This window comes from Eptesicus fuscus, chromosome 20 (genome assembly GCF_027574615.1).
Source record: "Eptesicus fuscus isolate TK198812 chromosome 20, DD_ASM_mEF_20220401, whole genome shotgun sequence".
Classification (NCBI taxonomy): domain Eukaryota; kingdom Metazoa; phylum Chordata; class Mammalia; order Chiroptera; family Vespertilionidae; genus Eptesicus; species Eptesicus fuscus.
In genome coordinates this window covers 12,748,668-12,773,447 of record NC_072492.1, presented here as the reverse complement: position 1 = coordinate 12,773,447, position 24,780 = coordinate 12,748,668, and the positions used below count along the sequence as shown (strand labels likewise).

Sequence of the window (24,780 nt, the reverse complement as noted above, 5' to 3'; positions counted from 1 at the left end):
GACTGTGTAACTCTGAAAGTCAGGTGGTATATAGCTGAACTCGTAATCTTCCTTCTTAAAGCACTCATATGAAGCTATAAGCGCCGGGTTTTTTTGTTTGTTTTTCCAGCAACCCTGGAATGTCATTCTGGGTTTTATAACGGCGGGAATAAGCCACCAGTGTTGGACACTGGCACCCCCACTCCCCAAGTCTCTTGGTGTCATTTCAGAGCATGTACTTTTAGATACACAGTTTGAAATACTGCCCTTAATTTACTATCCTTCAAGGAACTCCCATGCTCTTTGAAGATTGATAAGTTACACTCTTTGGAAAGCAAAAGAACTCTGTCAATTTTGTATTACTTACACTAAAAGAGACTAAAAACTCTAGCAAAAATAAACAAAAGTAATAAAATGCCTGAAAAGATTCCTTTTTGCCTTTTGCCTCAAGCATATTTTTAAAAACCCATCCTACCTTTAGTAAAATAAGATCTACATACTGGGTTACTTCAGAATAAAAATGTGAATCTCAGAGGAAAAGAAAACTGGAATGTTATCTAGATACATTCAAATCATGTTTTCTACTAACTCCCTGAAATACAGGTTGTCTATCCTATCTCATAAAAGAGTAATATGCAAATTTACTGTACCTCCGCTATACCCACAAGCTACGCACACCAGCCAATCAGGAGTGACTATGCAAATTAACCCAACAAAAATGGCTGCGGCCACAGAGCGAGCAGGAGGCTTGGGTTTCCCTGTCGATGGAGGAAGCCAAACTTCCTGGCCAGCCCTGGTCTCCGCTCAAGGCTACAAAGTTTCAATTATAGAAGATAAATAAATCCCAGATACCAGGGCCTCCGCATGGGTCGCTGGGGGGCGTGGCTGGCCTGCAAACCACCATAGGCCCCTCGCCCAGGCCACCCCACGCCCCAAGGGAACCCCCATCCTGATCCAGGACACCCTTCAGGGCAAACCAGCTGGCCCCCACCCGTGCACCACGCCTCTATCCTATCTAATAAAAGAGTAATATGCAAATTTACCATCACTCCAACACAAGTTGCCTGCCCCATGTGGTCAAAGATGGCTGCCACAAGATGGCTGGCAGGGGAGGACAGTTGGGAGGGATCAGGCCTGCAAGGGAGGGCACTTGAGGGCGAGTAAGCCTGCAGGGGAGGGCAGTTAGGGGTGACCAGGCCTGCAGGGGAGGGCAGTTAGGGGCAATCAGGCTGGCAGGGGAGCAGTTAAGGCATCAATCAGGCTGGCAGGGGAGTGGTTAGGGGGTGATCAGGCAGGCAGGCAGGAGAGGGGTTGGGAGCCAACAGTCCTGAATTGTGAGAGGGATGTCCGGCTGCCCGTTTAGGCCCGATCCTCCTGGGATCGGGTCTAAACGGGCAGCCGGACATCCCTCGAGGGGTCCCAGATTGGAGAGGGTGCAGGCTGGGCTGAGGGACACCCCCCCCAGTGCACGAATTTTGTGCACCAGGCCTCTAGTAGTGTAGTATTGTTTAACAAATTCCCAGATTATTGTTGTATTCAGAGTAAATTTCTCACCATGGTGTTAACTTTTGAAGTCTTTCAAGCTTTCTGAAATTGCCATTGTGAATATTTGTAATATTCGAGTGAATGTAATTTTTATAAGTCAAGTTATATAGAGAGTAAGTACAGTATTTAGTGATTATCTGGGTGAATATTGGTTTTGATCAAATCCAAACTGTACCTAGGAAATGAGTGATTCATTTATATTTGTGACTCTGGCTTATAACTGGCTTTCAAGTCCTTGCAGAAAAGTTCGTGATGAATTTATACCCTGTGCTGCCTTGATTTTTACAAAAAGAATTTGGAGTGACGGGGCCCAAAATGCCTTGACAAATGCTAGCATTGATAGAATAAGGGGGTAGCCCCCCAAGGTGCTGTCTTCATGGCAGAAATGTGCATCCTGGTACTCACACACAGTGCCACTTGATAGTTCCTTTAAAGAGTCTCAAGGTTCTGGGCAGATGTGGGTAATGTTTTCCTCTGATACAGGGAGCTACTTCATGGTAGATTTCGTTTGATTTATTTTGCAGAAGCACAGTCCATCCAGCGTCTCCTCCCCTGCTTTGTACTCAAGGAGATGTTGAAGTGGCAGAGTCTCCCCTCCGAATTTTAGCTGAAGCCCCGGATTCCTTTGAAAAGCATATAAGAAGCATTTTGCAACGTAATGTTGCAAATCCAGCATTTTTGAAGTATGGGATATAGGTTATAGGTTTTAAGAACTGGTTCCCTTCTCTATTTTCCCAATTACTGTTCATCCTGTCTGTCCTCAGCTGTTTATTTCATTTCATGTACTTTTCACTATGTTGGAGTTGGAAGAAACATAGGGCATATTTAATCGAAATAGTGAATAGACAGAATGGATATAGAGGCACTTGAAAATGATAAACAGGAAGTATAAAAAGCAGCTATGACTTGAGTCAATTTTTAGTTGTTTTACTCAGCTAAGGAAAGTAATGGTAGAAACTTTTTTTTTAAAGATCATCTGAAAAAGATACAGCCCCTCCTCCCGAAGAATGTCTTCAGCTCATCAGCAGAGCCACCCAGGTGTTCAGAGAACAGTACATTCTTAAACAGGACCTGGCCAAGGAGGAGATTCAGCGGAGGTAGGTGGCCTTTGCTCGCGTACCACCAGCTCCCGGCGGGCAGCCGACACTGTATAATGGCCTTGACCTGACTTCCCATTACATTTCTTTTTTTCTTTTTGCTTTTGAAGGATCAAATTACTATGTGACCAAAAAAAGAAACAACTTGAAGATCTCAATTATTGTCGAGAGGAAAGGTAAGTGCCAAAATTGGGGAGGAAAAAACAATAGCTCAAGAAGACTTGAACTGTATCTCACCCTAAAGCCCAGACCACATTAGCTGGCTTCACCATCAAGGTGGACCCTAAGAGTCCCGTTTTTTCTGCCATTAGGAAAAGTCTGCGGGAAATGGCTGAGCGCTTAGCTGACAAATATGAGGAAGCCAAGGAAAAACAAGAAGATATCACAAACAGGTCAGTGGTCCTACAACATTCAGTTCCCCGCTCAGGTACTACTGGTGCGCCTCCGTGCTCAGATGTTAACAGCGCCACGGGAAGCGGCCTGGAGTGCTCTCCCAGCCTGCAGGGTGGGCTGGCTCCCTCACCTCTCCTGAGGCACCTTAGGGAAGACAGTGCAGTGATGCGTTCCCCCATCCTGTGGGGCCTCCTCCGTAGGCATCAGATTGATTCCTAAGTAGCAGAGATGTTAAGCTGGGATATTTTCTTGCCTTTTTTAAAGGATGAAAAAAGTACTTCACAGTTTTCATTCTCAGCTTCCAGTTCTCTCTGATAGTGAGAGAGACATGAAGAAAGAATTACAGCTGATACCTGATCAACTTCGACATTTGGGCAATGCCATCAAACAGGTAGGAATGAATATAGGTTGTTAAATTTTGTACTTAGGTTTGTTCTGTAGAAAATAATTTTATAAAATATAAAAAATTCTCAGGGGGGCAGGGAAGGTGGGAAGAGATTTACTGAAGAACTTACAAGTATAATCCATGGACACAGACAGTAATGCAGTGAAGGCCTGGGAAGGGGGCAGGAGTGGGGAAGAGGGGGTCAATGAGGAGGGAAATGTGTGTGGAGGGAAATCTGTAATACTTTTCAACAACAAAAACAGACTTAAAAAGTAAAAAGATACCATGAAGACATGTAGCAAACGACAGCAAAAAAAAACCATGTTCTGTTTGATACTTAAGGTTACTATGAAAAAAGACTATCAGCAGCGCAAGATGGAAAAGGTACTGAGTCCTCAAAAACCCACCATTACCCTCAGTGCCTACCAGCGGAAGTGCATTCAGTCCATCCTGAAGGAAGAGTAAGTAAGACTGCCGGTCTGCTGTTATGAGAGCTTTTTCTTTTAAATAAATAGCCAAAATGAGCCTTTCTCTGCCCAGCTGACATTACTGCGCATTTGTATGTCACGTTTACTGGAATGGGAGCCATGTGATAAAGGACTTAAGAGATGACGACTTCATTGTAATATGATTTTGTTGTGTGGTCAAGGTGTGTTCCCCAGTGAACATGTTAAAATACTATTTGCCACTGTTGTTAGCCTTAAATTAGTAGTAAACACCATTACTATCCATCTGAAATGTTAACCTGTTAATTTTAGCAAAGCACTTCTAATTTCAACATTACTAACTAGTTTAAATTCTTTATGGCTTACTCATTTGTTCTATTCACAAAAGTGATTTTATGATTTTACAGGGGTGAACACATAAGAGAAATGGTGAAGCAGATTAATGATATCCGAAATCATGTCAACTTCTGACACCACCAGCAACAGTCGCACCTGAAGTTAACACAAGTGAAGGCTTGAGCTCAAACTGTAAAAACAAGCCAGTAGCATTATCTAATTTATAGAGGCATTTGGATGAGCTTTGGTGTTACTGTTCATCATTTTCATACTTTACTTGTTTTCTAATTATTGAATAAATGCTTTTGTTTAAAAATTGGAATGTGCTTTATATATAAGCTTAAGTTGATGATTGTGTTCAACAATGGCTTAGGATTTCTTTAAAAGCCCAAGAACTCTGAGTTTTCTCCATAGCTGAGCAAGATTAAGAGCTGCATGTTAAAGTGCCAACACCAGAAATGTGATTCTGAAAAGGGACAGGAACTTGGGATTTAAAGGAAAGGCCACACAGTATACTAGGCAGCAGCTTTTTTAATTTGAACACTTTCTTCTTAAGGACACACCTTCAGTACAGTTAACAAACGGTTACAACTGAAATCTGCTTAGAGCCGAGCCCAGGATCCACAACTGCAAGGCCACTGCTTGCTCACTGCGACAGGCAGAATTACCTCTGAGAGCTCAGTTTGGCTGTGCACTGTGTCCTGATAGGAGTTATGAGTGAGTACAAGGTACAAATGTAGGCCCTCAAAGGGAAAAAGAAACAAATTACTTTGTATGCAGTATGTGATTTTGTTCTGTTAGCCGTGGGTAATCTTTTTATACCTGCCCATATTAGTTCTGAAAGGTAACACTGCACCTGCCTAGAAATGGCCGAGTGACTGCCAATTGAAAGCCACATAAGGCAGGTAACAGGTAGGAGGTAAATCATGTTAGACATGCGTGAAAAAATGTGTGTACAGACTGAACACAAGCACAGGAACACTTGTAAAACCCAACTGATCTTTTGTCCAGACAGGCTAAATCCTGCCTTCCAAATCAGTTTCCCATTTATACAGAAAACCCAGATTAAAGTGTTTCTTACCAGGATAGTGGCACAATGTTGGCTTCATACCAGAAACAAATTGTTAACAAAACCTAGAGTAACAGTTTGGGTTTTTCTAGGATATTTAGCAAAGTGAGTTCCAACAGTCTGCATCTGCCAAAGTAGAGACCACCAGTGGTTCCCTAACCATGATTTTATTAGCCCAGTACCATCTTACTGAGAAAAACATCTGCAAGCTTATCTCAGCAGAGCAGTTCCCTGGGAGCTATAGTTTAGTTCAGGAAGATTATAAGTTACCCATCCATCCTGAATTATAGTGCCAATTTTAATATTCTGAAACAAATGAGCTTAGGGCTTATCCAAGGAACCAGTCTTACACTTATATCATTTAAACAGATTGTATTTCAGAATTAAATTCCCTGTAACTCAATGAGGATAAATGTTTCCTTTATCTAATCCAAGTAGTACTTTATAAAAGAGTGTAAACCAATTAAAATAATGTTTCATGCATGGCAAGCTTGTAGCACTATTTCCATAATTAGTATTTACTTTTAAATTCATAATCATGAATGCAAGACTACAACAATAACCCAAGGAATGAGGTATGTAGTCTTTATCTTGTCCCATGGAAGACAGAAGTAAAGATCTTTCGGGCTAGTCCACAATAGCTTCATTTGTAACAATGACAATTCACTTTAGTTCCTTCAAGTACCTTGCTGTTATATGACACCAATCACAAAAATGATTTGAAAACAATTTCACCTTTGAACCATCTCTATCATGAATGAAACCATGTAGGCCCCCTCTGGCTAACCGTCCTGAGGAGGTCAGGAGCCAACAGGAACCGCTCCCTGTGCTTTCTGCAACACCACGCGGCCAAGGCAGCCTGTTCACTGAAACTTTCCTCACAGAGAAAAGCTAACCTCACAGGAATGACAAAGCAGATTTCCAAACTGATGAATGGACTGACTGGGGTTTTCCCCACTTCATAAGCATTACCACACTCCAGGTCTAAATTATAAAAGAAAAATACAAAATTGGTACCTGTCAAACATAGTTATCACCATTTTGTATTTGACACTCCTGAAACAAACAGTACTTCGGCCCATTGATTCGAGTTAAAAGCAAGCAGCAGATTTATAAGTTTATACTAGATGTTGTCACACACAGCTTGTTTAGTTAATATCTTTTCCCACTGATCCAATAACTAAAGGTTTTCAAGAGCAGGTGGTACCAGTTCAGTTTGACCCTGGTACCTGTGGGCCCACAAAATTTATCCAAGTAGCAAAAAAAGTGCTTTCAAACAGTTTCTTGTGCTTTTCCTTTAACCCAATTTCCAATATGTATAGCCCCAGCTAAGTTTTCAAATTCTCATAATTAATTCAGTTCTTGGTTTTGTTTGCCACATCTTCTGATTCTCCGGCAAGTTTCAGTAGCATTTAAGATCCTCCAATGAAAGACAGAATAGTTTTTTTAAAAAGCACTGAGCTAGGAAATGCAGTCACTAGCCAATGGCCTGCTCTCAAACTTCATATTTTAATATAAAATATTCATACAGCATACTACACGTGTCTTGCTAGCTGAATACTGTTACTGATGTACTCTATACAACAAAAAATTATCTCTTCCAAGATCTATGAACAGGAAATGTAATTCCAAACACTACTGGATGGTGCTTTAGGGAAATGCTGGATAAATAGGCAAGGAAACAGCACTTTCTCCATCACCGAACCTGATCCACATATGCTGGAGTCAAGCCTGGGGTCTCACTAGTGTTCCCATTTGAAAGGTCTTTTTGCTGCAAATTAGCCTGGCTGTTTGCTGTTCTGTGCTGCACAGTCTTCTCCCACTAGAAACACATTTCCCCAGTCTTCCTTTTTAGTGACTTCTTTAGTTAAGAGTAAGTAATTAATGTTGCTCTAAAGTTGAGTTAAAAACCCAAAGTGCAGGTGAGAGTCCTGCTCTGAAGGTGTCATGTCTCAGGAAGCTGGTTAATGTCTGTCAGTTTGGTATCATTCAGAATTGCCCGGACTCTCTCCAAGGAGTCTGCTTGCCGGATCCGCTCTAACTGCACCTGGAGAGACATAAGTGCACATGGTTCCTGTCTAGATTTTCGGAAGTTTACTTTGATTGGTTTAGAGGAGATGGAGCAATTCCCAAAAGCTGCTGTGGAGCAGACCCAGTGTAAGGTGCTGGGACCATGGATGTGTTGGTGTTGGGGCGGGGGGACCTATATAGAGAATTTCAGCACAATATACTAAACGTCACTGTAGACGCTCACTGGGTGCCAAGGCAGCATGGAGGTGGTGGTGGACCACTGTGGCCCAGTGTGAGGACCTAGCTCTGTAGGGTCTATGGGGAGGACAAAGCTAAGCTGGGCCTAAGGAGTCAGGGGCTGATGAGATGATGCTTACCAGAGTGATTACTGTACGGTGGGTAAGGAACCACAAGGAGTTAAAATACATTGGAACGTAGAATCTCTATATATAAAAGCCTAAGCAACTGGACAGCCAGCCAGTAGCTATGATGCGCACTGACCACCAGGGAGCAGACACTCAATGCAGGAGCTGCCCCTTGGTGGTCAGTGTGCTCCCACAATGGGAGTGCCACTCAGCTGACAAAGGGGCACCAAATGCCAGGCTCACAGCTGGCGAGCGCAGCTGTGGTGGCGTGAGCCTCTCCCATGGACACTCCCCCCTCGCGCCTGTGTGGGGCCGCAGCAGCGGGCTCAGCGGGGCTGGTATGAGCGGGAGTGGTGCAGCACCCAGCCTGGGATCAGGCTCCTCCCCTGCCACCTGCCACTTCTCGCACTGCTTCGTGCTGTGCAGGATGGATGTAGACAGTAGGCTGGAGCCTGACGAGCTGGCAGGTAAGGCTGGGCTGCGGTGGCACGGAGTTCCACTGATCCCCACAGACAAGGCCAAGGGACCCCACCGATGCACGAATCCATGCACCGGGCCTCTAGTATAAAATACAGACAGTCCTCGGGTTACGTCAGACTTGACGTACATCATTTCGATGTCATCTCCCATTTATTTATTAAAAAAAAAAAGTTCTGTCATTTTGACGTATGTGCATATGTGTTTTATGTGGTTTTTTTTAAAAATATATTTTATTTTTTTTACAGAGAGGAAGGGAGAGGGATAGAGTTGGAAACATCAATGAGAGAGAAACATCGATCAGCTGCCTCCTGCACACCTCCTACTGGGGATGTGCCCACAACCAAGGTACATGCCCTTGACCGGAATCGAACCTGGGACCTTTCAGTCCGCAGACCAACACTCTATCCACTGAGCCAAACCGGTTAGGGCTGTTTTATGTTTTTTGTTATTTACCACAAGTAAAGGTTAGGAATTGTTAATATTTCATTTAAATTTTTTTTACTGTTTCACTTCATTATTGCTGTGTATGTGCTCCATGTGAGTGACGTAGGTGCTTATGTAGGTGGGTTCCGACATATGGCAAAAATCGCATTATGTCGCACCGTAGGAACGGATCTCCGAAGTAACCCGAGAACCTACTGTATAAGGCAAAGAGGTGAAAAACTGTAGGGATAGGCCTTGTTGGGAAGGGTCTTACATGGTATTCCAAGAACTTTGCACTTTACTCTTAAGGACCAACAGGGTAGAGAGGGAAAGGGGCACAAGTCTGAGGTATACACCTGGGTTTTGGCTTGAATGACCAGGCAGGTGTTTGGGCTGGGTCAGCTATTGTCAATGGTCGAGTCAAGGGGCGGTGAGTTCTCCTGGGTACCAGGAGCCCCTAAAGTGCCTTGGTGCTCTAAGGGTTCCCCAAATGCCTCACCTGAAGGGTCTGAGAAAGCTTTACAAAATCCCTCTGGACTTGTTCACTGACATCTAGTTCTGTCTGCAACCTCTGAGCTTTATTCTTCTCTTCAAACATTAGTTGTTCAATGGTAACCTGAAAAATACAAGTTTTGAAGGAAGATTAATGCCAAAGAGCCATAGGTCAGAATCACTTAGGAGATCTAGGAACCTGTAGTCTCCTACTACTAGAGAAGAAAGGTGGGTATCTAGTTGCCTAAGCTACTTGCTCGAGGTCCCTAAAATGAATCAAAATAGATTCAAGTGCTACGCGCGCGCGCGCACACACACACACACACACACACACACACACACACACACACGACTCCCCTCACCCCCAGCAGCCTGGTGACAGTGGTTAATCATCAAGCAGCAGCTGCTAAACCCTAGCTGGTTTGGCAGGTACTGGGTTCTATTCCAGTCAAGGGCACATGCCCTGGTTGTGGGCTCAATCCCCAGTAGGGGGCGTGCAGGAGGCAGCTGATCAATGCTTCTCTCTCATCATTGATGTTTCAATCTCTCCCCTCTCCCTTCCTCTCTGAAATCAATTTTTTAAAAAAATTATATATATAGCAGCTGCTAAGATCAGAGCTACTACAGCAATAGGGACAGAAACTTGGGGGACTTTCTCTGACAACCACAACAGTCAAGCATATGAAAATTGTCAGTGAACATACACCAGGCAGCCCCAACTATCTCCCCTTCAGCAGACCATGTGGCAGCATTTCTACAGAAAAGAACTATCAGATACCATTCCAGTGTTTTTACCCTTAAAGGTGACCACACAGACACTGTTTCTAGGAAACCTCCCCCACAATTAGCCTCATGCACTTTTATTCTAACTGGAATAATCAAAAGTTAGGCAGCAAATATGGTTCAATGCAGTATTTGATGAGTCAAATGGATGACCCTTTTGAAGCAGTATGTCTAGCTATGGCAGAGCCGTTTGCTTCATGGCCCTTTCAGCCCAACACCTAAAAAGCCAGAGCGGGCGTCAGATCTGACCCAACTCGAATGAGATAAATTCACTTCATTTTCTTTCTGCAAGCAGGGTCTTGACAACTTTCAAAGGGTAGCACTATTCCAAGTAGCAATTTTTTTTTAAATAGGCAAGATATGATCCTACATTCTTAGCCCTGCTTTTTTATCCAACTACCAACAAAAACATCACCTTAGCAGTAGTCTCTTTCTTTAACTGTTCTTCCAAAGTGATTTTCATTTCCTGAAGGCTCTCAAGCTGTTGAGACTTCTCTCTTAATGTGGACTCCAACTGTGAAAGAAAGAAGGAAAAAGCTGAGTTCACTCAACTCCCTACTCAGCACACTGCCCAGAGGAGCTGCACCTGGAGTGCGATGCCCAAGTTCTCAGGTCTCCTGGGCCTTGGATGTTGGCTTTGCTTGTAATGCTCTTCTCACCCTTTGGTCTCTGTGAATCTTCTATTTATTCTTCAAGACACATTTCTTAAACATTTACTAAGCACCTACTATGTTCTAAGGCTTGGAGAAGGAGAAATCAGAAAAGTATGAAATAAGAATTCTGACAAGTGAACATGGAGGAAGAAGCATTTAATTCTGCCAGAAAAGTTGAGAAGGGCTTCCTTGAAGAGATGACATTTGATCCTTAAAAGATGAAAAATTTTACAGGGGAAGGAAAAGGGTGAAGGTGGAGAGAGACTCCAAAGAGAGGGGATGGATGACATGAGTAAAAACCAAGTTCAGGAACTGTGGTGACTATTTGCTGAGCCACTGAGTGCAGAGGCCGAGGCTGGAGAGGCAGGAGGGAGGCTAAGGAAGAGGACTTGGTCCTGGAGGTAAAGGGAACCATTGGGGGGCTTTTAACCAGACTGGGACATAGTTTATAATGTAAAGACCACCTTGGTTTATTATAAAGATGAACTGGAATGGGATAAATTTGGGAGGCTGTTATATAACCCAGGGAAGAATTGAAGTCTGAACCCAAACAGCAGCAGAGTGGAAAGGATGGCACGTGACTAGAGGGCTGATGATTTCTGCCAGTGCAACCTCGACGGTACAGTGTAGGCAGAAGCCAGACCTCAACGCATGAGCAGTGACCGGGAGGTCAGGCAGTGGAGGTCAAGAACCTTGCCTCTAAAAGGAAGAAGAAAGATTGGTAACTTGAGAGAGAAGTGTAATCCAAAGAGAAACCTTTCTCCTCTTAACAGGAAACATCCGTGTAAGGGAAAAGACCAGTAACAAGGTAGAAGTTCAAGGCACATGACTGAGCAGGAAACTGAGAGGAAGTCTGGTCAGAAACAAGTCTCATTTTCTTTCTTTTTTTAAAAAATTCTCACCTGAGGGTATTTTCATTGGTTTTAGAGAGAGAGGAAGGAGAAAAAGTGAGAAACATCGATGTGAGAATGAAACATCGATCAATTGTCTTCCATACATGCCCCAAATGGGAATTGAACCTGCAATCGAGGTATGTTCCCTGACAGGGAATCAAACCCAAGACCTTTTTGGTGTATGGATGATGCTCCAACCAACTGAGCCACCTCGCTGGGCGGAAACTGATCATTTTCTCTGGAGAAACAGGACAGAGAAGGCTGGGAAGAAAAGTAAGAGAAGTAATTGAGAGGCCAGGAAACTGAAGGTGGCCCTACGATGATGGGTACACGGCCATCACGTGCCGAGTGAGGAGGTGAAGTGAGTGTGACTGTCGGACACCCACTGGGAGGGGGGAAGGGAGACATCTGCTAAGGGCAAATGAAAGGCTGACTGAGTAGCACTCGGAGCCCAACTGACGACACGAGCAGTGTGTTCTTCACTCCAGTGGCATGAGCAGCGTGGGACAGAGGTGGAGGAGGTGCACAGGAGGATTAACCCAGAGCAAGGCAGTACCGAGTGAGGGTGGCAGACAGATGAGAAGTCAGGGGACCTGCAGATGCTGCTGGGAGACTAGATGAAGGAAGCCATACAGATGCTGCTCAGATGAGGAAGTCACTAAAACCAAAGGAAAAGTGCAGGGAATTGAAGGTCTGAATGAGGTTCTCAGACAGCTGGACCCATGGGTGGAAGAGCTGGGAGGATGATAAACGAGGATGAGGCAACATGGGGCTGGAGTGAGATACCAGAGATGGGCTTGGTGCAGCCAAGACTGGGAAGGAAGGGGCAGGTGGAGGCAAAGGTCACTGAGTCAACAAACAAGGAGGCCAGTGTTGAGTAGGGCCATGCTGTCCAAGAGAAGAGGACTCTGAGCCAGATGGAAACCATCATCTCCTATTTATAAAAAATTCTGTACAGCAGAAACCGGTTTGGCTCAGTGGATAGAGCGTCAACCTGCGGACTCAAGGGTCCCAGGTTCGATTCCGGTCAAGGGCATGTACCTTGGTTGCGGGCACATCCCCAGTAGGGGGTGTGCAGGAGGCAGCTGATCGATGTTTCTCTCTCATCGATGTTTCTAACTCTCTATCCCTCTCTCTTCCTCTCTGTAAAAAATCAATAAAATATATTTAAAAAAAAAATTCTGTACATATTTCTACTGTAGCTTCAAGTACATATCAATACCATGCCTTGTCTTCCCACTACCATGGAAACTCCAGGCTGCAATCATATCTGTCCCCTCTGTACCCTCCGGTCGACATGTGGCCTGGCACAGAGCAGACTCCTCAATAAGTGGTCTCGATTATCATCACACCCTTTCCCACTGCATTTCTCCCACTAGACACAAGGGACATGTCATAACTATATTTTATTCCTTGGGTCTAGCACAAAAGAATTCAATACATAACTACTGGTTGCTGGTGGAAATAATTTGAAACTCACCTGTCCTTTTTCTATTTTTATTCTTTCTAATTCAGCTTTTAAGCTAGAAATGGAAGCTAGAAGGAAAAAAAGAGGGAGAAGTATTATCATTTATTGATTATTGTGGATTTAAATTTTCTTACAACCCTCCTTTTTTCTACCATAATTTCAATCTCATGAAGAAGTCAAATATATACAAAACGGAGGAGAAAACCGACACCCTTTTAGAAGAAGTCAAATATATACAAAATGGGGAGAAAACCGACACCCTTTTCTCAAAATTATCCCCAATCAGCATTATAACCAAGCTCAGGTAAAAGCAGAGTCCATGTGAATGAATACTGTATCATAAATTCCCTCTACATCAGATATCCACACCTAACGCTGGGGTGTGTGGAGATGTTCCCTGCAGGAATCTGTTAATCCATCAAAGTTCTGCAAGGAAATGCCACCCATTTAGTCACCCTCCCCAGTGGTCTAGGTTCAAGTACTGACTTTCCCATCTCCTAGTAACTGCCAAAGAGGCCTCTAGAGCACCTAAAAAGACAGTGAGTTTTGGGTGTTTTTTTGTTTTTTGTTTTACTCCTCGTTACTGGATATATCTGAACATCTGGGAAAATGGACGAGTTCTTAACTCTTTTCTATACTTTTCTGTTTCCACATTCTGTAGCCATGTATTACTTATAATCAGAAAAAAAGTTTTACTTAATGCCTCCAATTCTAAACTATATCACTTTTATCTTCACCTATTTCTTCCTTGCAGTTTTCTATTTCTAATTGCAGAGTTTCTTCAAGGTTCTCTTTTAAACACTGTTCCGCTTGAATCTGCTCTTTTAGGAAAAGAATTTCAGCCTTCAGCTTCTCTTCCATGTGGTCTGCTGCTGTCCGCACATTAATGATGTTCTCACGGTATTTTAATACCAATTCCCGGAGTTCCTGGATTAAAGAAACAAATTGTTACTGGGTTTGTAAGGAAAGAAAATAAACAAAAGAAGCCAAAGATTTTCTACAACCAGAATTTCAGGTGTTGTTTTAAATGGTTCAAACATTAAAGATTTCCAACTCCACCCCACTTGGGGCTTCAAGGGGTAGGTACCGTGCATGTCATGTTAACATTCAGAATGTTATAGAAATAAGACATTTCCAGCCAAAAAAAATGTGCACTGTGAACTACATATTTTTCCCTCAAAACTGTTTCATAAGCAGAAAAAAAAAATGTTAAGTGACTTACAATGTGGGGTTCACCGTGAATAGTTTAGGAGCATCTACTAGTCATTGCTTAAATTTAAGAAGAGTTAGGGTATAAGGACCAAAAGATAAACTCAGAAGCAAATGTGAATTCTATGAAGATAAAATTTATTTACTTATTCATTCAACCACTTGTTGAACAGCTACCACAAGCAAAGAAAGTACTATGTTAGCCCAGAGGCAAGTATGGCAAAGGATGGCTTTCTAAGGTGATCCCCATTTGCTATAATAAATTCAGCTTAAATCTCATTTTTTCCCTAAATTTTAACTGTCTTCTTTAAAATCCTCCCAATGATATCCTAAAGCAACTGTAAAGCAAAAACTGGGATTCTTAGATATACATTAAAGAACAGCGGGGAAAAAGGTAAAAAAATGTTAAGTATTTCATAAGATTTATTGCTGAAGCTAGTCTAAAAATCAAGGCTTAAAGGCTAGACTGGTTACATCCTTCAAGGCTTCTTGGATTTACTTTTTTTTAATTAAGAATAAAAAGTTTTCTAGAGACCATGGAAGAGAGGAATCTTTCCTGCCAAGAGGGAAAATGTAACAGGTGTTAAGTGACCTGCTGATAGTGAAAGCAGGCAGGTGACCCCTTCAAACATTTCATTTCTGGGCCGAAACCGGTTTGGCTCAGTGGATAGAGCGTCAGCCTGCGGACTGAAAGGTCCCAGGTTCTATTCCGGTCAAGGGCATGTATCTTGGTTGCGGGCACATCCCCAGTGGGGGGGGTGCAGGAGGCAGCTGATCGTTCTCTCTCATCAATGTTTCTAGATCTCTATCCCTCTCCCTTCCTCTCTGTAAAGAATCAATAAAATATATATATATTAAAAAAAATTTCATTTCTGGTGCATTCTCAATCTGGTTCTGCAAGAATAACTTTCAGATCTTTGATTTGGCAAAAAATTCTTAGATATGACACTGATAACATGAGCAACAGAAGGAAAAAATAAGTAAATTGGAACTATCTCAAAATTTAAAACTTTTGTGCTACAAAGGATACCATCAAGAAAGTGAAAAAGACAATCCATAGAATGGGAGAATTCACACCCACCAGGATGGCTGTATCAAAAAGTGAAACAAGCCCAGCCGGTATGGCTCAGTGGTTGAGCATTGACCAATGAACCAGGAGGTCCCAGCTCGATTCCTGGTCAGGACACAGGACTGGGTTGTGGGCTCGATCTCCAGTAGGGGTGTGCAGGAGGCAGCTGATCAATGATTCTCTCATTACTGATGTTTCTCTCTCCCTCTCCCTTCCTCTCTGAAATCAATAAAATAAAATAAAATAAATTTTAAGTGAAACAAATGGTGAGGATGTGGAGCAAGCAATCCTCAAATAATTAACCACCAAGCAATCCCACTGCTAGGTTTATACCCAAGAGAAATGAAAACACATGTCTACATGAAAACCCTTATGTGAATGTTTATAGCAACATTAAACAACCCAAATGTCCATCAATAGACAAATAGGTAAAGGAATGAAGAACTGATACATGCTATGACATGGATGAGCCTCGAAAATAGTATGCTATGTGAGAGAAGCCAGTCACAACAGACTACAAACTGTACTACTCCAGCCCTGGCTGGTGTGGCTCAGTTGGCTGGAGCATCATCCAGTACACCAAAAGGTGATGGGTTTCCCAGTCAGGGCACATACCCAGGGTGAGGGTTCGATCCCCAGTAGGGATGGGTTACAGAAGGCAACCGATCAACGTTTCTCTCTCTTCCTTCCTCCCTCTCTCTAAAATCAATTTAAACAAAGACATATCCTCAGGTGAGGATTTTAAAAAACTATGATTCCATTCATGTGACAATCCAGAACAGGGCCATCTATAGATAGTAAGTAGATTAGTAGTTGCTTAAGGCTGTGGGGTGAAGGAATAAATGGTAAGGAGTTTCTTTTTGAGGTAACGAAAATGTTCTAAATTGATTGTGGTGATGGCTACATATCTGAGAATATACTAAAAACCACTGAATTATACACTTTAAATGGATGAAGTATTTGGTATGTCAATTATATCTCAATAAAGCCTCTTTTTAAAAAAGAAGAATTTATAGCCATTTCAGAAAATGTGCTTATTTACATTTTTGAGCAGGTGGAAATTAAGTTACCTCTATAGTGTCTGGTAAAATGAAGTCTTCTGCTTGCTGTAATGACAAATGCAAGCTATGCTTTCCCTGAAGACTGTCATTGTCTTTTTGTAACCTCACCAACTCTTCTGAAACCTGTTCCCGTGACTGCATCAGCACTGCCTAAAATAGAAACAGATACTAATCACAGCCAGAAAGATTAAATCCTATCTGCTGATAGCTGCACCAGAGACACAAGGCCAAACCAAATGAGGGCTGAGGATACAGGGTGCATAAACCTCATAGACTGACTTGCAGCCTTTACATATATTGAAGGGGACAGGCAATGATCAAGTTATTTGAGCTCATTCTCCACTGCTTCTACCAACAGCCTAAAAGTTGTGACTCTCTTCCCCCGTATCCTGGACTCCAGAAGGAACAGTATCTCTAGCTAGTTGGAAGTGTCTGATACAATTAAGACTTGTATCAAATAGAGCATACAGTACAAGACTCCTTTCCTGACAGCATGCATTCAACAGGAAGTAGAAAGAAACCAAAAGCAGTATCTTCATTTTTCATTACATGTACCTACATTCAAGCTCAAAAATGTGAATGGCCCAAGAACGCCCAATATTAGACGTCATCAAGAGGATATGTTTCGGAAACAAAAGAGCCTTAAGTAGCTCATTCTTAAAATGGGATAAGCTCCTATTCCTGCTTGATGATGTAGAAAACTATCTTAGGTACTTCATATGAATTTGTATCAATATAAAAGTTATATAAAATAAAATCCCACAACAGTATTTAATTTCTGCTGTTTTAGTACTAAGTCATTTAACTTAAATACATGGATGTAGATTACTCACTCACCCAGTATTTATTTAGCAGCTACTCCTCTATGCTAGGCATTTTGATACCCATGGGGAATAAAAGACAGATGCCCTGGAGAAGCTCATAGTGCAGTGGAGGGAAAGGTAAGTAAATCAGAGATTACCAACTGTAATACAAGTGCTAGGACAGAATGGGCTCAGCAGTGATAAAAGGACAAAAGAGCACCTAATTAGGGGAGAGGGTTAGAGAACATTTCAGGAGGTGACCACTGACTGCATCCTGAAGGACAAACTGGCTGCTGGCAAGCAGGCAGAGTCATGCATAAACTTTGGTTAATTCTACTGGCTCTTATAAAGATAAAACAGAGCCGAAACAGGTTTGGCTCAGTGGATAGAGCGTTGGCCTGCGGACTCAAGGGTCCCAGGTTCGATTCCGGTCAAGGGCATGTACCTTGGTTGCGGGCACATCCCCAGTAGGGGGTGTGCAAGAGGCAGCTCATCGATGTTTCTCTCTCATCGATGTTTCTAACTCTCTGTCCCTCTCTTTTCCTCTCTGTAAAAAAATCAATAAAATATATTTTTTTAAAAATCAGTTTTGCTTTATGCTCACTTTCAACCCATTTACAACAATATATTAGCATCCCGCTACCTTTAACTTATGAAAGAAGGGAAAGAAGAATATGTACATATTTGCTAATTTTTGTAAAGAGAAAAAAACAAAGATAAATTTAAATGATCATATATGGGAGTGGATGATAACAGGATGAAAAAGATAAGGAATGAAAGTGAAACTTTTGAGTATTTATACATTTTTATAGTTTAAGAAAAAATCCAGTCCAGCCCTTGTGGCTCAGTGGTTGAGCTTCGACCTATGAACCAGGAGGTCACAGTTGGACACCTGGTCAGGGCACATGCCCACAGTTGCAGGCTCAATCCCCAGTGGGGGCCATACAGGAGGCAACCAATCGATGATTCTCTACCATTGATGTTTCTCTCTCTCTCTCCCTCTCTCCATCTGCCTTCCTCTCTGAAATCAATTTTTTTTTAAATTTTAATATAGTATATAATGTATACAACACAAAATATGTGTTAATCAACTGCTGATATTACTTGTAAGGCTTCCAATCAACAGTAGGTTATTAGTAGTTATATTTTGGGAAGTCAGAAGTTAAGTACATGGATTTTTAACTGTGCTAGGGTCAGTGACCCAAACCCCCACATTGTGCAAGGGTCCACTTATTATAACAACATTATAGTTACATAGAACATTTTTGTTCTTAGGAAATACATAGTGAAATATTTAGGAGTATATGATGCCTACAGCTTAATTCCAAATTGTTCAGAAAATACATACAGCCCTGGTCAGGTGGCTCAGTTGGTTGGAGCATCGATCGTCCCATACACCAAAAGGTTGTGGGTTCCATTCCCAGTCAGGGCACATACCCAGGTTGCAGATTCCATCCCCAATCAGGGTGTGTATGGGAGGCAATCTACAGATGTTTGTCTCTCACATTGATGTTTCTCTCTCTTCTTCTCTCCCAAAAATCAATAAAATAAAATAAAATAAAATAAAATAAAATAAAATAAAATAAAAAGCTCTTTAGAGTAAGGTAGTATGTTCCAGAGCCAATATTCTTTTTTTTAAAAAATATATTTTATTGATTTTTTTACAGAGAGAAAGGGAGAGGGATAGAGAATTAGAAACATCGACAAGAGAGAAACATCATCAGCTGCCTCCTGCACATCCCCCGCTGGGGATCGAGCCCGCAACCAAGGTACATGCCTTGACCAGAATCAAACCTGGGACCCTTCAGTCCGCAGGCCGACGCTCTATCCACTGAGCCAAACCGGCCAGGGCAGAGCCAATATTCTTAAGAAAAATAAAAAAGAAAAAAAAAACCACACAGGGTGAGACAAAAGTAGATTTACAGGTGTGAGTATGCAAAATAGTTTTTTCTTGAACTAGAGGCCCAGTGCACAAAATTTGTGCACTCAGGGGGTGGGGGAGATCCTTCAGCCCAGCCTCTGCCCTCTCACAGTCCAGGAGCCCTTGGGGGATGTCCGACTGACAGCTTAGGCCCACAGCCAGACATCTTTAGTGCTACCGAGGAGGCAGGAGAGGCTCCCGCCACTGCCACTGCACTCGCCAGCTGTGAGCCCAGCTTCTGGCTGAGGGGCGCTCCCCCTGTGGGAGCACACTGACCACCAGGGGGCAGTCCTACATTGAGCGTCTGCCCCCTGGTGGTCAGTGCACATCATAGCGACTGGTTGTTCTACTGTTATGTCAAATCGTATATTAGCCTTTTATTATATAGGATTATTATTAATTACTGTATTATTTTCCATATGAACAACTATTAATCTATTTGCCCCACCCTGTATGTGCATATATAATATGAAAGAGAAAGAGACTGAGAAACAATTACAAGTATGAAACAGACCAGGGCTAGGATTTAGAGATTAGCTTAAAGGTCATTCAGACACTGACCCAATGCTAACCAGTGTGGTTCAGCAGTTGAGCATCGACCCACGAGGTTGCCAATTTATTCCCAGTCAGGGGACATGCCCCAGTTGCGGGCTCCATCCCCAGTAGGGGGGCATACAGGAGGCAGCCTATCAATGATGTTTCTCTCTCAGTGATGTTTCTCTCTCTATGCCTCTCCCTTCCTCTCTCTCTAAAAATCAATAATAATAAAAAAGATTTTTTAAAAAAGGAAGAAAGAAAAGAAACCACTGCCATGCAACCTGAGGTTGTTTTGGTCATCCCTGGAAGAGCTGGACAAGAGGCAGCTCTGTAGGACCATCCCAGCAGAACCAACAATGCTATAACTTACAAAGGGCCATCAGATGCAGGGTCCCAACTTTGAGAAAAAAGAAAGAATAAGACAAATGGGAGTTAGATGACAGAGGAGGCCCAAATCTGGGGAACTATTTTGCAGAGGTTCCAGCCAGCTCTTCTTCAAGAAGCTCTCTTAACCCAACCATCTCAAAATGAATGGCCTTCTCAAAGTTCCCCAGGGCCAAGCAGGATTTATCAGCATGCTTTATTGTAACTTGTGGGCAATTAATCAAGTTATTTTTAGGTAAATTTGCTGTCCAGGAAAAGCATGACTGCTTATAAGCTGCACCTGCTAGGGCTCTGAGAGATTTCATATTTTAGTTTGTAATTGGAAATGAAAACTAAATAGTGGCCCACAGTTTATTTGATTTAGGTTTCTGAAATCAGAACAATGAAAGATTAGAATATTGGGGGGTCAGGAGGTAGGCTTAAAAGGAAATAATGTCTTTACATAATAATGTCTACATAGCCTTGCCCATTACTAATGTTCTGTAGGCCCTGGCGAACATAACAGTAACCACACTTTGGCCTGGGAGATAAAGTCATATCAAAGATGATTTCAAGATAGAACAAAAAGAACTACATTGAACATACTTAACATTTATTTAAATGTTAACTTACCATCTGTTCCTGAACATCCCTCTTTGCTTGGGAAAACCCCTGTTGTAACTCTTCAAGTAAAACCTCAGATGCTTGGGCTCTTAGGACAAGTGCTGAGATCTTTTACCAAAAGGAAAAAAAAAGCATGTACAAAAAATAGCAGTTACAAAACTGGTTATTCTGAAACTAACCCGTCCATCTCTGCTTACTTAATGTATAGGATTATGTATTAGTCATCGTAACCCACCATCAACAGGTATGTGAGCATCTGCTGCGTACAAAGCCTCAGCCTTTCAGATATCACAAAGCAGTGCCTAAGTCCCCAGGATCACGTGCTGCCACACATGAGCAAACGTATGGGCCTCTAGCCACAGATATTAATCCATGTGACCTAGTCATCAATAGTAATCTTAAAAATTATAAAATAAATTTGTTTACACAATTAAAATACTGTCTAATTCTGCTTCCAGTAGTAGTGATTTGGATAATGTGAAGCCACCTTTCTATCAAGAATTAGGAAAATGAGACCAAAATATTGAAGACATGTACTCTTGAAGGCACTGGAAAATAAAACAAAAAAAAAATCACGGAGCCCAGATCCAGAATGAGCACCCTGAGAGTGTTGAGTACAGCATCTGGAACAGCTCTTCTCTAGAAGAACGTACCAAATCCAAAAGACACAGATGTGACACTGAGAAGCTGAGCAGTGTCTGGGAGTCCAGGATCTACTTCGCAACCATTTCAGTCAGGGCACATACCCAGGTTGCAGATTCCATCCCTCCCCCACACCTTCTCTCTCTCATCAATGAAAAACATCCTCGAGTGAGGAGTAAAAAATAATGATCATGATGATGATAATAATAATAAAAACAAGATATAGGATAGAAGACATTTGCAACACAAATCACTAAAAGACACCAAGAAGATTATATAAAAAACTCCTATCCTGGCTGGTATTCCCAATGGTTAAAGCATCAGCTGAAACACCAGAGAGTCACAGGTTCAATTCCGGTCAAGAACGCATACATGGGTTGCAGGTTCCATTCCCAGCCCGTTTGGAGTGTGTGTAGGGGGCAACCAGTCAATGTCTCTCACATCAATGTTTCTCTCACTCTCCCTCCCTTCTTTATTTCTCTCTCCTCCCTCCCCCATCCCTTTCACTCTCTAAAAATCAATAGAAAAAATATCCTCAAGTGAGGATTAGAAAAACAACTAACAAATCAGAAAAACAAGTAACTTTTTAAAAATTAAAAGAACAAGGAGAAACCAAGATGTGGCATAGGTAAACACCTAAACTGCTGCCTCACACAACAATATCAAAACTACACATAAAAGATAAAACGGACACCATCCAGAACCACAGGAAAGCTGGCTGAGTGGAAATTCTACAACTAGAAGGAAAGAGGAAAGTACATTGAGACTCAAAGGAGCTGCAAAAGGCTGAGATACGGAGATGCACGGGCAGAGAGGACGGGTGGCTGCAATCATGGGCGCCTGAGTGCGCAGGTGGCTTTCTAAAGCGGGAGGGAGACGGAAGCTCCCGACTGCACTGAACTCCAGTCCCGGGTGAGACTCTGGGAAACCAGACTCATATTGGGGGAATCTGGACTATCAGAAAAAGAGAAAGCACACTGAGAATCGAGAGCAGCAGAAGGCAGAGGTCCGAAGGTGCGCCTGCACAGAGGACTGACTGCTGAATGCACGGGCGGCTGAGTGTGTGGCTGGCTTTCTAAAGCGGAAGGGAGACGGAAGCTCTGAGGGTGCTAAACTCCAGTTCCGGGCGAGTTTCTGGGAACCCAGACTCATTCAGAAAGAAACTGGACTGTCTGGCAGTGGGCGAAACCCGAGGGCGGCTTTCGATCAAGAGGTGCTTGCAGCGATTACCGAGGGACACTGAGACCCAGGGGCCTCATACCGCAGGGCTGAAGGGAAACCAAGGCTGTCTGCTCCGCCCTGAGACTCCGCCCCATCCAAGCTGAGCACAGAGGCTTCTGCAATTTTGCAAGTCTTATCTCATAAAGGTGTCTGTATCCAGCACAGAAGGTCTCCCAGCATAGACACAGCTGATCCTCTCAGCCAATTGGCCTAGAGGTCAATTCCTCCCAGTGATACCAACAACAATCAAGACTTAACTACATTGCCGAAACCGGTTTGGCTCAGTGGATAGAGCGTTGGTCTGCGGACTGAAGGGTCCCAGGTTCGATTCCGGTCAAGGGCATGTACACTGGTTGCGGGCAAATCCCCGGTGGGGAGTGTGCAGGAGGCAGCTGGTCAATGTTTCTCTCTCATCGATGTTTCTAGCTCTCTATCCCTCTCTCTTCCTCTCTGTAAAAAATCAATAAAATATATTAAAAAAAAAAGACTTAACTACAACAAGGCTGAGCATACAGTCCACAAAGGGGTGCACCAAGAGTGTCCACCTCAGGTAACTAGGGAGGCTGAGCCACTGGGCCCTATAGGACACCTACCACACAAAGCTACTCTACCAACTCAAGGAAGCAGCCAAAATGCGGAGACAAAGAAACAGATCACAATGAAAGAAATGGAGGAAAGCAAATGACTGGATATAGAGTTCAAAACCACAGTTATAAGGTTTTTCAAGAATTTCCTAGAAAAGGCCGATAAATTTAGCCAGACCCTCGAGGATATGAAAAAGGACCAACTAGAAATTAAACATACACTGCCTGAAATAAAAAATATTATACAGAGACCTAACAGCAGACTAGAGGACCGCAAGAATCAAGTCAAAGATTTGAAATACAAAGAAGCAAAACACACTCAACCGGAAAAGCAAAGAGAATCCAAAAATTTGAAGATAGGGTAAGGAGCCTCTACGACAACCTCAAGCATACCAACATCCGAATTATGGGGGTGCCAGAAGAAGAGAAATAGCAAGATACTGAAAACCTATTTGAAGAAATAATAACCGAAAACTTCCCCCACCTGGTGAAAGAAATAGACTTACAAGTCCAGGAAGCACACAGAACCCCAAACAAAAGGAATCCAAAGAGGACCACACCAAGACACATCATACTTAAAATGCCAAGAGCAAAAGACAGAGAGAGAATATTGAAAGCAGCAAGAGAAAAACAGTTAGTTACCTACAAGGGAGCACCCATACGATTGTCAGCTGATTTCTCAACAGAAACTACGCAGGCCAGATGGGAGTGGCAAGAAATATTCAAAGTGATGAACAGCAAGAACCTACAACCAAGATTACTCTACCCAGCAAACCTATCATTCAGAATTGAAGGTCAGATAAAGAGCTTCACAGATAAGAAAAAGCTAAAGGAGTTCATCACCACCAAACCAGTATTATAGGACATGCTGAAAGGTATTCTTTAAGAAGAGGAAGAAGAAGAAAAAGGTAAGGATAAAAATTATGAACAACAAATATATGTCTATCAACAAGTGAATCTAAAAATCAAGTGAATAAAAAATCTGATGAACAGAATAAACTGGTGAATATAATAGAAACAGGGGCATAGAAAGGGAGTGGACTGACAATTCTCGGGGGGAAAAGGGTGTGGGGGGTGCAGGAAGAGACTGGACAAAAATTGTACACCTATTGATGAGGACAGTGCAGGGGGAGGGAGGTAAGAGCAGAGGGTGGGGTGGGAACCGGGTGGAGGAGAGCTATGGGGGGGGGGGAGCAAAAGAGTAACAATTGTAATAATCTGAACAATAAAGATTTATTACATTTAATAAAATAAACCTTAAAAAATTAAAATTAAAAGAACACAATGCAATAGAAAAAATTAGCATAAGACTTGAGAAGGAATCTCACACACAAACAAAATGATATCCCAGTAGCCAAAATAACACGAAAATGCTAAATAACCTCAATGGTCATCAGAGAAATGCAAACTAGGCCACAGTGAAATACTATTCACACCCACCAAAATGGCTATAATTAAAATAACTAACAAAATGAAGTTTGTCAAGACTGCAATCGACAGGAATTCTCATATATTGCTGGTGAGAGTATAAATTCATACAAACACACTGCAAAACTCTTTGGCCTTAGTATCTACTAAAGGCATTTTGAACATTCTAACCCAGGAATTTCACTCCTAGGCATATACCCACCAGAAATATGTTCAACAAGCTCTATTCAAAAATTTCAAAGTAGAATTATTTATAATATACCAGAACTAGAAACAACCCAAATGCTCACTGTGATATATAAACTGTGATATATCCATAACTAGTACAACTATACAACAATGAAAATAAGCATACTGCTACAAGCATCTTGAGTAAGAATCTCACATGTTGAATACAGGAAGACAGACACAAAAGAATACAAATTGTATGATTCATTTGTTAAAATATTAAAATTAAATTAAAAAACAGACAAAACTAATCTAATGGTGTTAGAAGTTAGG

The 24,780-nt window shown here is 42.3% G+C and overlaps 2 protein-coding genes across 13 annotated transcripts in view; one reads left to right on the top strand and one right to left on the bottom strand.

The window, feature by feature from the left end:
• Positions 1 to 4,497, top strand: part of NUP88 (nucleoporin 88) — a 41,084-nt gene extending 36,587 nt beyond the window's left edge. For 6 of the 8 annotated variants that reach the window (XM_008156731.3, XM_054709759.1, XM_054709757.1 and 3 more), the window contains 7 exons: positions 2,049 to 2,207; positions 2,496 to 2,621; positions 2,732 to 2,797; positions 2,933 to 3,013; positions 3,279 to 3,405; positions 3,742 to 3,860; positions 4,253 to 4,497. In XM_008156731.3, the coding sequence (XP_008154953.2) occupies positions 2,049 to 2,207; positions 2,496 to 2,621; positions 2,732 to 2,797; positions 2,933 to 3,013; positions 3,279 to 3,405; positions 3,742 to 3,860; positions 4,253 to 4,316 (742 nt within the window). In that variant the 3' untranslated portion in view covers positions 4,317 to 4,497. The remainder of the gene's footprint in view (positions 1 to 2,048; positions 2,208 to 2,495; positions 2,622 to 2,731; positions 2,798 to 2,932; positions 3,014 to 3,278; positions 3,406 to 3,741; positions 3,861 to 4,252) is intronic. The other 2 variants (XM_028133043.2, XM_028133041.2) reach the window with 1 other exon arrangement.
• A 197-nt stretch (positions 4,498 to 4,694) lies between these two features.
• Positions 4,695 to 24,780, bottom strand: part of RABEP1 (rabaptin, RAB GTPase binding effector protein 1) — a 100,153-nt gene continuing 80,067 nt past the window's right edge. For 4 of the 5 annotated variants that reach the window (XM_008156729.3, XM_028133037.2, XM_054709752.1 and 1 more), the window contains 7 exons: positions 20,414 to 20,512; positions 16,166 to 16,306; positions 13,555 to 13,744; positions 12,830 to 12,885; positions 10,219 to 10,317; positions 9,028 to 9,144; positions 4,695 to 7,297 (listed from right to left, as the gene is read on the bottom strand). In XM_008156729.3, coding sequence (XP_008154951.1) covers positions 7,196 to 7,297; positions 9,028 to 9,144; positions 10,219 to 10,317; positions 12,830 to 12,885; positions 13,555 to 13,744; positions 16,166 to 16,306; positions 20,414 to 20,512 — 804 coding nt within the window. In that variant the 3' untranslated portion in view covers positions 4,695 to 7,195. The remainder of the gene's footprint in view (positions 7,298 to 9,027; positions 9,145 to 10,218; positions 10,318 to 12,829; positions 12,886 to 13,554; positions 13,745 to 16,165; positions 16,307 to 20,413; positions 20,513 to 24,780) is intronic. The other variant, XR_008554828.1, reaches the window with a different exon arrangement.